Source organism: Thermobia domestica, chromosome 5, assembly GCF_964235325.1.
Source record: "Thermobia domestica chromosome 5, izTheDome1.hap1.1, whole genome shotgun sequence".
NCBI classification, from domain to species: domain Eukaryota; kingdom Metazoa; phylum Arthropoda; class Insecta; order Zygentoma; family Lepismatidae; genus Thermobia; species Thermobia domestica.
Genome location: NC_137458.1, coordinates 241,350,499 through 241,367,367, shown reverse-complemented (window position 1 = coordinate 241,367,367; position 16,869 = coordinate 241,350,499). Strand labels below are relative to the sequence as shown.

At 38.2% G+C, this 16,869-nt stretch overlaps 1 protein-coding gene across 2 annotated transcripts in view; it reads left to right on the top strand.

Annotated features, from left to right (window-relative positions):
* LOC145686494 (guided entry of tail-anchored proteins factor 1) overlaps positions 1 to 16,869 on the top strand; it is an 82,389-nt gene that overhangs the window by 29,463 nt on the left and 36,057 nt on the right. Inside the window, exon 1 of one of the 2 annotated variants that reach the window (XM_081759867.1) lies at positions 16,393 to 16,656. The exons of the other annotated variant lie outside the window; for it this stretch is intronic. Coding sequence (XP_081615993.1) covers positions 16,585 to 16,656 — 72 coding nt within the window. The 5' untranslated portion in view covers positions 16,393 to 16,584. Of the gene's footprint in view, positions 1 to 16,392; positions 16,657 to 16,869 lie in introns of those variants that run through there. 2 annotated transcript variants of the gene reach the window in all.

Genomic DNA, 16,869 nt, shown 5'->3' with positions numbered 1-16,869 from the left:
GCAGATACATTTTCGGGGGGGCGGCTATTTTCCACACCAAAAATGACATTTATTATGTTTGACTTACTTTACATTGTGTATTTCGTTATTTTTATATTAGGCCTATATGATAAACTTATTTCAAGTAACGTCTGCACATGAAATATTTTTCAATACAACTTTTGAAACCTAAATTGAATTAGTTTCGCGTTTGCTACAAGTAACAAATTCGTCTAGTACTATATGTTACGTATATATATATATATATATATATATATATATATATATATATATATATCATTTACGAGGGGCTGCTGAAAATCTCGTAATCCAACCCAGAAGGAGTGTAGGTACTAGGTAGAATGATGAAACTGTAGTTCCGAAAAACATGTTTTCAACAAATTTTCATATTAATAATGAAATTATTATTGCTTTCTCAGGCCTCTGAAGTGATTATGTGTGCTGTGGATAGAGGAGTGAGCCTCAGGCTTGGGTGCCAAATGTAAAATGACCTCTTAAGTACTGGTGTGCTGAAATTTGCATATGACATGAAGTGTCAAACATGTAAATTAGGCTGAGGCTCTGTAGAGAGAAGAGAAAGGCGTACCAGTGATGGTGAGGTATGTCTCTCTCTCTTCATTTGACAGCAGTCTTACGTCACACCAGGGAAGACTGTCTGTCATCGTGGGCCCCATGAACTATGATGTTTTTAGTTGCGGTAGAGACTGAATTAAAAAAAATTGTGAGACTCTTTAAAAACAAAAATTTAATTTAGATAGAATAATCAAAAATGCCCCTATGTAGATCTATGCTACTTTTAAAATTAAAAAGAAAATCCCGATTTAGAGATCTACACAGGTCTCATAGTTCATGTTACCTACCCTGATTTTACGTTCTCGAAGTGACTCATGGGCTACACAAATAGCAGCGACTCATGTAACATGAGACTGAGTCTATTTATTACCAACAGAATACACACAAACAAGGAATACTATTTGCAGTAAGTTAAATGAAGTCGACAAACGAAGTCCACCTGAAAAAAACAGAAGTTACAAAACATTTTATATACATTTTTGTACTCACCAAGCAGCAAGTAACCCTTCAGGAATCGTACGGGAATTGCAGTATGAAACGAACGAAGAAATAAAGTTTCATAACGGTTTAATATATCCTTGGCGGAATTGAATTGAACTATTTACACTAGGTTTCACAAAAACACTGTACACGAGAAAAAAAATATGATACTTGATTTTAAGTAGCTACTTTGTTTTACTTGTACCAATAGTTCTAGTCCACGCGTGTTTTAGTTTGTTGTCTTCACAGAAATGTCCTGCATGATTCCAGTCATCACTGCAGTCTGGTTCCTCCAATCTACACGCATTCTTCCGTATATGCGTGACGCACTTTTATTCCACATGGTACGGTTTTTGATGATCAGCCTTGAAGATTACGCTGTCTCCGTTGATCTCTGCATTGGGGTCTCTCTCTTAAATGTAGAGAGTAACTGTCATCCCTATCACAGTAAAGGTGACATAGGCTCGTCACGCCTTACTGTATTTTGTGCGCTGTGGTGCAAAAAGTCCCACTAATTAAACTTTCACAAGTTAAAAAAAATAGTGTTCGTGGTACACTAATTTGCGATGCACAGGTTAAAAAAAATAAATGTTTCTGCAGATTACAGATTTTTAACATATCTGTGTATTATCACAAAATAAACTGGTTGGAAGTGTGCTCATTGTAAAAGTGAGCCTTATGGTGAGTCCACCAACACTCGTTACTCATATCCTTTGAACACGTACATGTTTTCACTTAATAGTTGGTCATGGTGTATAAATAACACCCCTAACTATATGTACGAAATAGTAACTACAGAAAGTTACAAAAAAAATTACACTCCCGATGGGGTCATATATAGAAGATATTTCCCCTTTTGCTATCTAAGCACTATAATGTACTTTTCATCGTTGCTGCTATTACACTAGCAAAGACTTGATAATAGAATGTCAATGTACTAAGTGTCCTTTTGACTAAGAACGAATTCTCACTGAGCGACGTGAAGTGTCCTATGAACAGACCCGAAGTGTCTTGCACGAATTCTCACTGAGCGACGTGAAGTGTCCTATGAACAGACTCGAAGTGCCTCGTGACCTCTCTCGCGACCGTAGTTATCAGGCTCGCTGGAACTAGAAAAACCTAGACTCACCTTTAGTCTACCGGTTTTCTTATGGTCAACGTTCTCTCTCTCTTGTGGTGACTACCCAATTCCTAAATAGGTCACCACTTTTTTGCCCTAATATCTAGTTTATATACACGCTGTGGTGAGTTTCAGATAGTTTACATGATTCTTTGATCTTTTATGAAGATTTTCATATATAACAATACATATGTTATGCACCGGAAGACTATTTAAACAATTAAGAAAATAAAACATATTAAAAAAATACATGTTCCCCTTTCCATCAAGCACTCACGTGACAGGTAGTGACATCTATAAACAAACAATGTATGCAGCGGGGTGTAATCTCAATACAAACTTTTACTGAATTTCACTCATCCCTGCTTATTGAACATATATGCTGCAAAATTAAACCTTACATTAATAACATTATACAATTTACTTGCTAAATACATTATAATACATGACTGTCATTACCTTAGGGGTAGTTAATTAATATATTGGTCTTCCGGATGCATTGGTTTGCAGAAAGCTTCTTCCATCTTTGCAGACGAACACCGTCCAACGGGTTCAGACAACTGCCTGTAAATAGTACTGTCAAAACGTACTGAAAGAGTACGTGATACTGTCGGACATGTGACATACCGTGTTAAATAAACAATTTATAATCGGTTGCATCCAAGAACCTTTTAAATTTGAATAAAATCAAATTTCTCAAAACCAAATCACAATTTCAAAAACATATTACCCCGCGCCGTAGTTGGCGATAGCTTCGTTTTTCTCGGTAGCGGGGGACGAGGGTAAGGTGACAAAAAACGTCATCAAGTTGGTTTCTAGCACCTTATTGTTCCCAAAAACCAGCACCCATGTGCGACTAGAATACAATAGCCATGTTCACGACTGAACGGCGCTATATTGGAGAGTAGCCAACCCATCTCTCATCCACTAGCCTTAGACATGCAATTGTAGTTCTGCGTACTACTATCTCTGAATAGTCCAATCTCTAGTCTGGAAACTCATAGTAAGCTGGAAACAGTGTTACTATCGTAGTTGCTGTTCGTGGGTGTTCCGCTGGAGGCTATGAGTTTGCTGAACTTCAGGTTGAAAATTTAGAAATGTTCTCCAGAAAAAAAAAACTCAGTACTTGAAGTTCTTCCATCTCTTCTCATGAAAATGATATGAATTCAATATAAAATATATATATCTTGTCGGCTTCTAACATTTAATTATGCATGATTAAATATTTAAATGAATTGATATAAAATATATGTGGTTACACATTTACATATAATTTCCATTTTGATATGCAAAGATTTTGATATGACATATTGCATATCAAAATTTAAATGACGTACGCACTAGGTCTTTTACAAATTCCCCCCTTTCGATATGTTTTGAGAGTAAAGATACTTTAGCTATCAAAGCTTATCGAAATACATCATTACACACAAGTATATACAATAAGTGCGGACGTAATAGAAAATACTTTAACATAACAATACTGATTAATACATAATAAAAATATTAAAGAAAAACTTGTTCTCATAATAATCTAATGGCATAATACATACACAAAAGGTTAAACTATTAATGTTACACGTAAAATAAAATATTTAAATGAATATGACACGAAGAGCTCAGTTCTTCTTCGGTGTTTCAGCATTCTCTTCTTCAGCTGCTGGAATTTTTCTCTGACTTTCAGGAGTAATTGAGTTTAGTGGTCCACGCATGTAGGTGTGTGGGGCAGTAGCCTTCTGACAAATGACACATGACCCGCAGTATTTCCTTATCTGCTCTCTCATCTTTGGCCAAGTGTATGTTTCGACGAGCTGTGGTATCAGCTTCGAAGCGGATAGGTGCCCACGTTCATCGTGGTGGTACTGCAGAAGTGGTCGAACCAAAACTTCTGGTATACAAATCTTTACACCATCCTTATCTCTTTTACATAATCTTCCACTAAACAAAATATATTCGTGATGCTGACTTTTGATTTTCTGCGACGTTTCGGCACTCTGTGTCGCCTTCTTCAGAGGACCGTAAAAGGCATCTGACGATTGCAGTTCTGGCAACACTGCAATTAACTTCCGAAGTTCACACGGGACTTCCTCTAACAATGACATTAATGTCTCGCGTAACACAGGCTTGCTATCAAAATTTGTCACGTTACTAGTCTGTGCTGGGTAGCGTGAATGATAATCCGCTTTATTGTCTCTTGAGCGAACAAATTCGAATGAAAAATCTAAATTCGCGAGCCCTAAGGCCCAACGTGTGATACGTTGATTCGTCAATCGACAATGTAAAATGAACTTCAATGATAAGTGATCGCTGCGAACTCTAAATTTCCTTCCTATCAAATAATATTTGAATTTAGCGACACCCTCTACTAAGCTCAAAAGTTCCTTCTCAGTAATCGAGTACGCCCTTTGGGCACTATTGAAGACTTTTGAAGACATCCCAATGATTCTGTCTTCACCATTGTCGTCTATCTGATATAGGATACTATTACAACTCCTATCACTTGCATCCACTTCTAAAATGAATTCTTTATCTGGAAGTGGTTTCTTTAACACGATTTCTTCTTGAAAAATCTCTTTTATTTTTACTAAGGCATCATCATGCACTTTTTCCCATTTAAATTTAGTATTCTTCTTCAGAAGATCAAATAGTGGAATTAGTACCTCAGAATAACGATTACTGAATGGACGATAATGTTGGAGGAAACCTATCAACTGTCTAACTTCCTTCACCGTCTTTGGAGGTCTAAAATTTACTACTTTCTCCATCCTTTCCCTGTCTTTTCTGATTCCTTCAGAAGACAGCTCAAAACCTAAAAGTTTGACATGTGTGCGTGCAAAAACACATTTCTTTAATCTGAGCGTTATTCCGCCAGTTTCCAGCCTAGTGAAAACTTGGTCTAGATGGTCTAAATGCTGTGTAAAATTGTATGAGCCTAAAGCTAGGTAATCGACGTATGTTTGACAAAAGCTCTTTACATCATCTCCTAGTACTAAATCAAGTGCCCTTATACAGGAAGACAGAGACGTCTTCGTACCAAATGGTAGTCTGACGAAGCAATATGAAATGCCTTCGTGCACAAATCCTAGATACTTCTGAAATTCCTCTTTTACACGTACTTGAAAGAAAAAATCGACTGCATCGAAAACAGAAAAAATATTTTTGTCGCTCAACTCTTGTAAAACATCAATGGCGGGGATTGGTTGGTCTGTTTCTGCCAAAGTGACCCGTGAAAGAGGGCGCCCGTCGATACATAGACGTAACTTCCCATTCTTCTTCGGTACTACTACTAGTGAATTGCTATAAGGCGTGGCAGCCTTTTTCACTATTCCCCATGCTAGAAAACGATTAATCTCATTCCTGACCTGATTCTGATAACAATGTGCAAACGGGAACATTTTCGAACGAATCGGTTTTGTGTCGGTTAGATGTATCTCATGTTCATAACCTCTAATGCAACCGGGTCTCTCATCAAACAGCTGTTTATGTCTTATGAGGAGGGAGGTGAGTTCTGCTCTCTGAGAATCAGTGAGATCAGTGTAGCCATCTACGTGCTCTTTAATATCACGCTCACTCGCGCGTGTTTTAAAACTTTTCCACTCTTCTGGTGAAAATACGGTTCTGGCCAATTCTGTGGGCGTCGGGTATCCTCTAACCTGCGACTTTACGGGTGGGTTGCTATCAATTAGCCTATTCTTCCCTATCTCCGTACCCATCTCATGATTGCCAACTTGTCTACCTCTTACAAGTGAATAACCGTTACTTGGATCTCCGCCTTCGAGATCGTCAAAACTAAAAATCTCCTCAATATTTCTTAGCACTAGATCTTCCTTTGATATTTCGACGTCTTTGAAACTTACATCTACTTCTACTGGCTTCTTCAAACTGAACACCCCTCTCCCATAGTCTAACACAGCGTCAGTCTCAGCAAAGAACTGAGAACCAAGAATCAACTTTCTATTCAACCCTTGCACTACTAATGACACAGTTTCAAACTCTTTTCCATTGATAGTTACTTGCAATAAAATTTGACCAAGAATCTTAGCCACATTACTTCCGAATGCTGATGTTACTTTCATATTATTCGTTCTAAGGAACGCAGGTCTGGGGTTACTATTCTGTACTGTTTGCCACAATTCACTACTGATCGCGTTGATAGTCGAACCTGAGTCCAACAAACCAAGTACCGGCTGAGCGAATACGATAACTTCAATTTCAGGTAAAGTTATCACATTATTTCTAACAACTAGATCGTCACTAGTATCTAATAAATTATCAAAAATAGCATTCGCTTGATCATATTCTGTTCGATTCAACAGTATTACGTTACCATTTCTCAATCTCAATTCTAATTTCTCATTATTTGTATCAAAATTTACTAAATTTTCTTTAAAATGATTTTTCTCAATAATTTCCTGGCACTGATTACAATTATCACTAGCATTTACATTTACTTCCTTGACCAATGTCTCATTTTCATTTATATCATTACTAGAAATTTCCAGCACACATTCAGTTACATAATTCGACCTCATTGGTGTGTAATCGCTATCCTGAGATTCCACGCTAATGGCATTCCAAATGTGTGCCGAATGTCCTCAGTTACGAGAAACATTCAGGACACGCCCATTGTTGTCGGACTGTACTTGTCTCGAAGTACTTGCCCGAGTCTCGTCTCGTGTATCGTACACTTCAAGAACTTGTATCCGTTCGTCTCTACTATTTCTCATCTGGTGGTTAGGCCTATTCCTATTGCCTCTGTTGCTACCTCTTGTACCTCGGTACGAACTAGTTCCATTCCCTCTGAACCGATTCTGTCGGGATTCATTTCGAGGATTACTACTAGGCTCACTATTCTCATTAGATCGTTCTAGCCTGCCCCTACTATTTCTAGTATACGGCCCCTGCTGTGCTCTGTTACGTCTCGTATTCCGTTTGAAGTTCCCCCCTGCTGATTGATTGTTTTCTATCACTTCAATCATATTTATGTTTCGACGCTGCTGGTTATTACCGTTCTCCCTGTGCGTTAACTGTACTTCATTTACTAACGCGAGCAGCTCGGAGATGCTTTGTGGCTTCGCACTAATCAAACACCTACAGATCCACTGAGGAAGCTGTCTCGGTAGTAATTTCAAAAGATTTTGTTCGGACAAGGGAGGGTCCAAAACAGCATTTCTCTGCAGCTGAGTGAGAAGGTACTCACTAGGCTGTCTGAAAATTCGAGGGTCATAATGACTCATTAGCAGGGTTGCACGCAAGGACGCTAAACGATCGGAGCTTAAGTAGTTTTTCTTAAATTCCTCTATGAAACTAGTATAATTGGTGATCTTGTGTTGCATCACTTTGTACCATTGCAGACTGATTCCTCTTAACGAGCGTGTTAAGAAGCTCAGTCTATGCTCTGGCGCTACTCCAGTTAATTCGAAATAATTATCTAAATCTACTAGATAATTATGGGTAGCTGATTCGTCCTCATTTCCATTGTATGTCGGTAGTTTCAGGTCTCTGTGCAAGAACGAGTTCATTGCAGTGGCAAGTTGGGCAGCTTCGCCACTACTTTGAACTGTGTGAACGCTTCCGTGTCCTCCCACACGCGATGTTGATGGCACAGGTTCCCTACTATTACTCGACAACAGTACAGGCGGGGCTAACAAATAGCTCGTGCTGGGACCACTGTCGACAACTACTCTCTCCTCAGTTTGTTGAGTCTCGTTCTCGCTAGAACGAGACGACAACTCGTCTCGTGCAATTAGTAGCGTCTCTATCTCGAGTCGTGAACTTTGTTTTACTTTCTGTATCTCACGAGACATTTCGTCTCGGAGATCCTTGATTTTGTCTCCCAGCTGTGCTGTGGATTCAGATCTCAGTGCAAATTCACTTTGCACTGTCTGAAGTTCAGCTCTGATTTCGGCCTGACTGCCTACAATGTCATCAATGCTACGGTCGACTCTCTCCATTCGCAAGTGCATGCTCTCTACTGCATGATCGATGTCTGTTTGTCTAGTGGAGAGGTCGCCTAACCTATCACCGAGGTCCTTCGATCGATTCTCTACATCGCTTATTTGAACTGTCAGTGAACTTTGAGCATCTTTCACTGACTGTTCAACTTTGCGGATCTCACTGCTACAAGATGCAATCGAGACTTCATTAGATTGTACCCTGTCACTCACTTGTTCTAATGAAGCCTGTATCCTCTGACTTGTACACACGAGCTGTGTCTGCAGCTCCAAGTTGGAGGTGTCAAGTCTCCGATTCACTGATGCAATTGACTCGTTCAATTGCTCAAATTTCTTATTATTCTCTACTACAAAAGAATCTATCTTCGCCGTAAACGATTTCTCTAACTTTTCATTAGCTGACTCAACTTTCGCTGAAATAGATTCCAGAAACCCATTCAAAAGTCTGGATAAGTCTACAGCCGTGACGAATTGAGCTCCGGACTGCCCACTTCCGGTCTCTACGACTTGACTTCCGGTAGGTACTACATCGCTTTCCCTGGGTGTTGCCTCAGCTGTGTGATCCTGGACAGGTTGGCCACACTGTCCATCAGCTGGGTCACTGTTTTCTCTCTCAGTGACGTCACCGGAACGTAGGTGACTGTCACTGGTTCCTGAACCTACTACATCTTCAGTGATTCTTTCTACGCCTGTTTCACTATGCATATTATCTATCTCATTTGCATTCTCTGTGCTATTGACGGTAACATTATTTCTAGCTATATCTACATCCAGCTCAATACGCTGAGCGTACACGTCAGATCTAAATTCCTCTTCCATCTTACGTGTCTGAGCTCTCGTTACCGGCATTTAATCAAAACAAAACAAACTCTAATTTGCCTAATGGTTATAACACATAAAATCTTTCCCCCCTAATTTTATGCAAATACACATGACACAAAATTTTTACTCATAATAAACACTTTCAAAAACAAATATAACACACTGTAATAAGGTTCTTGGATACCATGGGGACTGTGTTTCAAAACTATCACGCGGCATAAGAGATAATAAAAAAAATGAAACGTTACTGCTCTACCCTTGTACTTCTGTTGGTGTATCAAGGTAGGTACCCTTTTCGGCTTACGCTGCAAGCGTATGCTTAGCCCCTAAAGCTCGGGCGCCACGTTGTAGAAGGACGGAGACGTCCATCAAGCCCCACGCTTGGGAGTCACGATGAGGATAGAGGAGTGAGCCTCAGGCTCGGGTGCCAAATGTAAAATGACCTCTTAAGTACTGGTGTGCTGAAATTTGCATATGACATGAAGTGTCAAACATGTAAATTAGGCTGAGGCTCTGTAGAGAGAAGAGAAAGGCGTACCAGTGATGGTGAGGTATGTCTCTCTCTCTTCATTTGACAGCAGTCTTACGTCACACCAGGGAAGACTGTCTGTCATCGTGGGTCCCATGAACTATGATGTTTTTAGTTGCGGTAGAGACTGAATTAAAAAAAAATTGTGAGACTCTTTAAAAACAAAAATTTAATTTAGATAGAATAATCAAAAATGCCCCTATGTAGATCTATGCTACTTTTAAAATTAAAAAGAAAATCCCGATTTAGAGATCTACACAGGTCTCATAGTTCATGTTACCTACCCTGATTTTACGTTCTCAAAGTGACTCATGGGCTACACAAATAGCAGCGACTCATGTAACATGAGACTGAGTCTATTTATTACCAACAGAATACACACAAACAAGGAATACTATTTGCAGTAAGTTAAATGAAGTCGACGAACGAAGTCCACCTGAAAAAAACAGAAGTTACAAAACATTTTATATACATTTTTGTACTCACCAAGCAGCAAGTAACCCTTCAGGAATCGTACGGGAATTGCAGTATGAAACGAACGAAGAAATAAAGTTTCATAACGGTTTAATATATCCTTGGCGGAATTGAATTGAACTATTTACACTAGGTTTCACAAAAACACTGTACACGAGAAAAAAAAATATGATACTTGATTTTAAGTAGCTACTTTGTTTTACTTGTACCAATAGTTCTAGTCCACGCGTGTTTTAGTTTGTTGTCTTCACAGAAATGTCCTGCATGATTCCAGTCATCACTGCAGTCTGGTTCCTCCAATCTACACGCATTCTTCCGTATATGCGTGACGCACTTTTATTCCACATGGTACGGTTTTTGATGATCAGCCTTGAAGATTACGCTGTCTCCGTTGATCTCTGCATTGGGGTCTCTCTCTTAAATGTAGAGAGTAACTGTCATCCCTATCACAGTAAAGGTGACATAGGCTCGTCACGCCTTACTGTATTTTGTGCGCTGTGGTGCAAAAAGTCCCACTAATTAAACTTTCACAAGTTAAAAAAAATAGTGTTCGTGGTACACTAATTTGCGATGCACAGGTTAAAAAAAATAAATGTTTCTGCAGATTACAGATTTTTAACATATCTGTGTATTATCACAAAATAAACTGGTTGGAAGTGTGCTCATTGTAAAAGTGAGCCTTATGGTGAGTCCACCAACACTCGTTACTAATATCCTTTGAACACGTACATGTTTTCACTTAATAGTTGGTCATGGTGTATAAGTAACACCCCTAACTATATGTACGAAATAGTAACTACAGAAAGTTACAAAAAAAAATTACACTCCCGATGTTGTCATATATAGAAGATATTTCCCGTTTTGCTATCTAAGCACTATAATGTACTTTTCATCGTTGCTGCTATTACACTAGCAAAGACTTGATAATAGAATGTCAATGTACTAAGTGTCCTTTTGACTAAGAACGAATTCTCACTGAGTGACGTGAAGTGTCCTATGAACAGACTCGAAGTGTCTCGTGACCTCTCTCGCGACCGTAGTTATCAGGCTCGCTGGAACTAGAAAAACCTAGACTCACCTTTAGTCTACCGGTTTTCTTATGGTCAACGTTCTCTCTCTCTTGTGGTGACTACCCAATTCCTAAATAGGTCACCACTTTTTTGCCCTAATATCTAGTTTATATACACGCTGTGGTGAGTTTCAGATAGTTTACATGATTCTTTGATCTTTTATGAAGATTTTCATATATAACAATACATATGTTATGCACCGGAAGACTATTTAAACAATTAAGAAAACAAAACATATTAAAAAAATACATGTTCCCCTTTCCATCAAGCACTCACGTGACAGGTAGTGACATCTATAAACAAACACTGTCTGCAGCGGGGTGTAATCTCAATACAAACTTTTACTGAATTTCACTCATCCCTGCTTATTGAACATATATGCTGCAAAATTAAACCTTACATTAATAACATTATACAATTTACTTGCTAAATACATTATAATACATGACTGTCATTACCTTAGGGGTAGTTAATTAATATATTGGTCTTCCGGATGCATTGGTTTGCAGAAAGCTTCTTCCATCTTTGCAGACGAACACCGTCCAACGGGTTCAGACAACTGCCTGTAAATAGTACTGTCAAAACGTACTGAAAGAGTACGTGATACTGTCGGACATGTGACATACCGTGTTAAATAAACATAATTTATAATCGGTTGCATCCAAGAACCTTTTAAATTTGAATAAAATCAAATTTCTCAAAACCAAATCACAATTTCAAAAACATATTACCCCGCGCCGTAGTTGGCGATAGCTTCGTTTTTCTCGGTAGCGGGGGACGAGGGTAAGGTGACAAAAAACGTCATCAAGTTGGTTTCTAGCACCTTATTGTTCCCAAAAACCAGCACCCATGTGCGACTAGAATACAATAGCCATGTTCACGACTGAACGGCGCTATATTGGAGAGTAGCCAACCCATCTCTCATCCACTAGCCTTAGACATGCAATTGTAGTTCTGCGTACTACTATCTCTGAATAGTCCAATCTCTAGTCTGGAAACTCATAGTAAGCTGGAAACAGTGTTACTATCGTAGTTGCTGTTCGTGGGTGTTCCGCTGGAGGCTATGAGTTTGCTGAACTTCAGGTTGAAAATTTAGAAATGTTCTCCAGAAAAAAAAAACTCAGTACTTGAAGTTCTTCCATCTCTTCTCATGAAAATGATATGAATTCAATCTATATATATAAAAGAGAACGTACAAATCCTTTGTCCGCTCATCACGCTAATACGGCTGAACCAATTTCTTTTGTTTTTGGGGGGTTATTAGGATTTGGACCCTAGATGGTTTTTATCATATCACTTTAATTTTCAATTACCAGTGTCTTGAGATAATTGACCATTCAGGTGTCCATTACGTACAAATCCTTTGTTAGTTCATCATAGGTATAAAAATAAACGTATGTATATGCAACCCGCATGACCGTGTCACTCGGCGGGTTAACATAAATGACAGGCGTTATAATGGTTTTTATCATATCACTTGAAAGCGAAAAAGTAAAAATTATCTAAGTAACAAAGTTTATTGCGTTCGGGGGTGACCGCAGCGAAGCGGGGCGGGTTAACATAAATGACAGGCGATATAATGTTAACATTTACTGCAATCTTCTATGGTTTTTATCATATCACTTGAAAGCGAAAAAGTAAAAATTATCTAAGTAACAAAGTTTATTGCGTTCCGGGGTGACCGCAGCGAAGCGGGGTGAACGCTGCTAGTATAAAATATATATATCTTGTCGGCTTCTAACATTTAATTATGCATGATTAAATATTTAAATGAATTGATATAAAATATATGTGGTTACACATTTACATATAATTTCCATTTTGATATGCAAAGATTTTGATATGACATATTGCATATCAAAATTTAAATGACGTACGCACTAGGTCTTTTACAGTGCCCAAACAGCGAATTTCACGAACATCCAGATCACAACTATTATAACATTTTTGTTCCACCAAGGATAGTCACCAAAGTAAATTAATGAGAAAATCAGTGAAACACTACGGCACTCTCAACCATTATATACAGTGGTGTAGAAGTGATGGCTTAGTTCAAACGTGACGGTTTCTCAACAAATTATGTTTTACATCCAGTGACTGTTCCCGAAATCATGGATGCAATTTGTGACATTAAGGCGGATTTTCATGTGTCCTTTACCTCCGTGAGTTGCGAGCGATTGTGCTAAACAGCCAATGAAATCACGCATCGGAGATGGCGCGCTACACTCGCGTCAGAGTAGAAATTTGTTCAATTCTGACGGAAGTAGCGCGCGTACACTATTGTATTCACTGACTAACATGGCGGAGGTAAGAACAACGTTTGAAGAACTGCTCGTAGAACAAGTAAGAGAAAACAAAATTTGGACAACCTTAAGTATCCGAAATACAAGGATTCAGTATTAAGGACAAAAACATGCCATCAAATTGCTGAAAATATTGGTATCGATGGTTAGTACTTTTATATTTGTGTAATTAATTAGTTGTATTACCGGGAACAATAGATAGTTCATACAATAACTGGTATGTACAAATTATCAATCCCTATATAAAATAAAAGCAATGTAATTTGAAACATGCTTTAGTATGATTTATAAATATTTTTATTTGTTTTATAAAATTTATCCGGATCGGATTTTAATTCAAAGAAAAGGTTCCTGTATATTGCGTATTCTCGTCGAAGCTGGAAAATGGGGTGAACCCACCACATTTTCCTAACATACTTCTGACGGCGGCGTTTTGAAATATAATATATTCCAGCTAAAACGATAGCTCTCCTTCGGGAATCCATTATCACAAACTAAAGTCGCAAACTTTCTATTTTACGCATGCGCATTAGCTAGCGAGTAGTAATTTGGCGCAATACACGCACGGATGTATGAAAACGAAAATAATGTACGATGAATACGCTACATGTGATGCTTCCGTTCTAACGCGGGCATGAAAATCCGCCTTTATTCTTGAAAATTGCAGCATTTCAGCCAGTGGTAGATATTACCTGGGGCCGGGGTTCCTACGCCACCCCAGTTTTTGACTGACAAAAAGAATTTAAGCTATTATTTATACACTTTTTAAAGTGTATAGTCTACTCACGATATACTTATTATAGTCTGAGGTCTGGCTGCAACCCCTTTCCCCAGTTTTTACCGTCTCAGTAAAACTTGTGTCAGAAATTGTGGGCATTTCTTTGGAACGCGTCGGTAGTATAATTCAGAATGGCTTGGGTATGCGCAAGTTCTTGACACAATGGGTTCCCAAAAAATCTGTCAGGAGAATAAAAGAGTGACGGCATTAAGAGAAGTCTTCTTCCAATTTGAATGTAATGCTGATCATTTCGCTCACGAATAGTAACCATGAACGAAATATGGTTGTAACACTATGATCCTGAAACGAAACAACAGTCAATGGAGTAGTAGCATTCATCTCTCCCTCGCCCCAAGAAGTTCAAGACACAGAAGTAGGTTGAAATACTGTTTGCAACATTCTTCTGAAATAAGTATGGAGTCGTACTCATAGACTACCTCCGCAGCGGTCAGATAATTAATTCAGAATCTCTACATTACTCACAAAACTGAAAAAAAAATTCAAAGTTCAACACCGCGGAAAATGAAAAGAAAGGAATTGTGTTCCTTTAAGAGAATACACCTGTCCATCGAACCCCTGCGAACACAATTAGCATTGCATAATCTAGGATTTCAATGTCTAGATCATCATCCTTATTCCCCAGATTTAGATCCGTTTAACTATTGCCTGTATTTATTTCCCAAACTTAGATCTGATTGAACTTTAGATCTGATAAGGGTAGTGTTACGAACAGTGGTGCGAGGAGGTCTCCAGATTTTTTTTAAACTTCTGCAAAACTGGAGCACTGTAAAAGGTAGTATATTGACTCTCGGGGGAAGTGTAGAAGTAAAACTTCACCATTCCACGTGCACTCCTTCTGGGTTGGGCTGCGAATTTTTCAGCAGCTCCACGTACATTTCTAGTCAATATGTTAGACGTCATGTCAGTACTTTGAAACAAAGTAAGTAAGGGAGCATTAGTACATACCAATTACTAACTAAAGATCAACACTCTGACAATACGTTTTATTGGGAGCTAAATAAATAATCGATTTAATTCCATACATTTATTATTATTATCATTTGCAGGAAGGGAAAACACAACTTTTTTTTCCTTCAAAAAAATTAAGCTCTGGTAGTCGCGAATTAAGCTGTTATAAGACCATCCTCCGAATATTGAAAGCCGAGAATAATGTTTCAGGAAATAGAAGTATAGAACCTTTAAATAAAACAAATACCTTTCTTTTGTTTCTAATCAAAGTTGATCCAATGAGAAGAAAACAAGTCGACCAAATCTACTATTGCTCGCTAGGCACAGTAATTAAAATTCATAAGAAAGAATTGTAACTAAAATTTACCGGAAAAGGCGCTAAATTAGAAAACAGAAATATGCGTGCATACCCAAACGCTCAAAGAAGAAAGCTTGAGGACTAATCTGCCACATAGTAAATGTATAGATAGTACGATCTGACAATGAGATTGGTTATGATACAGATATAAAATACTATATGTAGAATGTTTTATGATTGTAGGAGTCTGGGGGGGCAGTCTGGATGGCAGTCAGGGGGGCAGGAGTAGCCACCAGGGGGGCGCTCGCCCCCCTTGCCCCCCTCTGGCGTCGTCACTGTTTGGGAGTCAGGTTTTTAATTGACGTTTTTGCGATATTCTATTCACATTCGGTTAAGTTAGGTTAATTACATTTATTTCAGACAGTATTGCCGAGGGAGCGTTAGCGGGTGGATGCGGGTTAGAGTCCCACAGAGTACGTTGTTTTCTGTCGTCGTTAGTGATGGCATCCCATTGCTAAACTATTACCAAATGTTAGGTTTTACAGTTAAATGAGAGAGTACATATTAAAGAGGGTTCTGTAGGATATTAAATTCCGGAGCAATTTTTCAGTGTGGGAAATTACTAATTTATATTTAGAAATGCAAAAATTAGAACATTTGTATCAAATATCGTAACCAACCCAAAAGTTGCATACAACTTGATATCATACATGTTCAAATTCCACTTTGATGAAATATTTGATACAATATATGATGGAATATTTGTTCGTCTATAACGGGCTTTAGAGAGATACTTTTCCTGGTATCACAAACATCTGGGGCCTATTTCTCAAAGCTACTAGACTAGTAGTAATTGTTCATACACTTGTGATAGACTAGTGTAATTATACGAGTGTGTGCTTCTCGAAACTGTAAGAGTAAAACACTAGCTCCAAGTCTAATGTAGACAGGGAGGTACTTTTGCTGTTCATTGTACATTCAATAAAATTTTGTCTTTAGTACATGCTAGAACTGCTCAATGGCAATGAGAATTTCTGGAACAAACGGACGGGGAGGAGAATGAAGGCTGTAAACAAATGGTTGTTGAATGTTGTTGAAGCGTGATGCTTTAATTTTATTCCTCTAACTGTATTGCGTAAATATTTCATATATTTCATGAATCGTGCAAGAAATATATTTTACAATTTATAGAATTGTGATATTAGTAGCCTACAATGACGTGTCTTCTCATTTTAACGACTGGTTCAAGCTTTCTCAGTACATTTTTGCCTCTTTTTGTCAAACAGGTAATATGAATGAGACATAAGCTTTGAAAACATATGTATTCCACTTAAAACCGCACACATATTAAGCTATGCTGTGAAAAGTTGTCAGTGTTTAGTAGAAGGGGTCCAGAAGTACGTAAAATATACAAAATTTTCAGGAGAAGTGGAAGATGCAAGTATTTAGACTTACCATAACCAAATCAATTTTAACCTAACCTAATATTAATAAGCGAA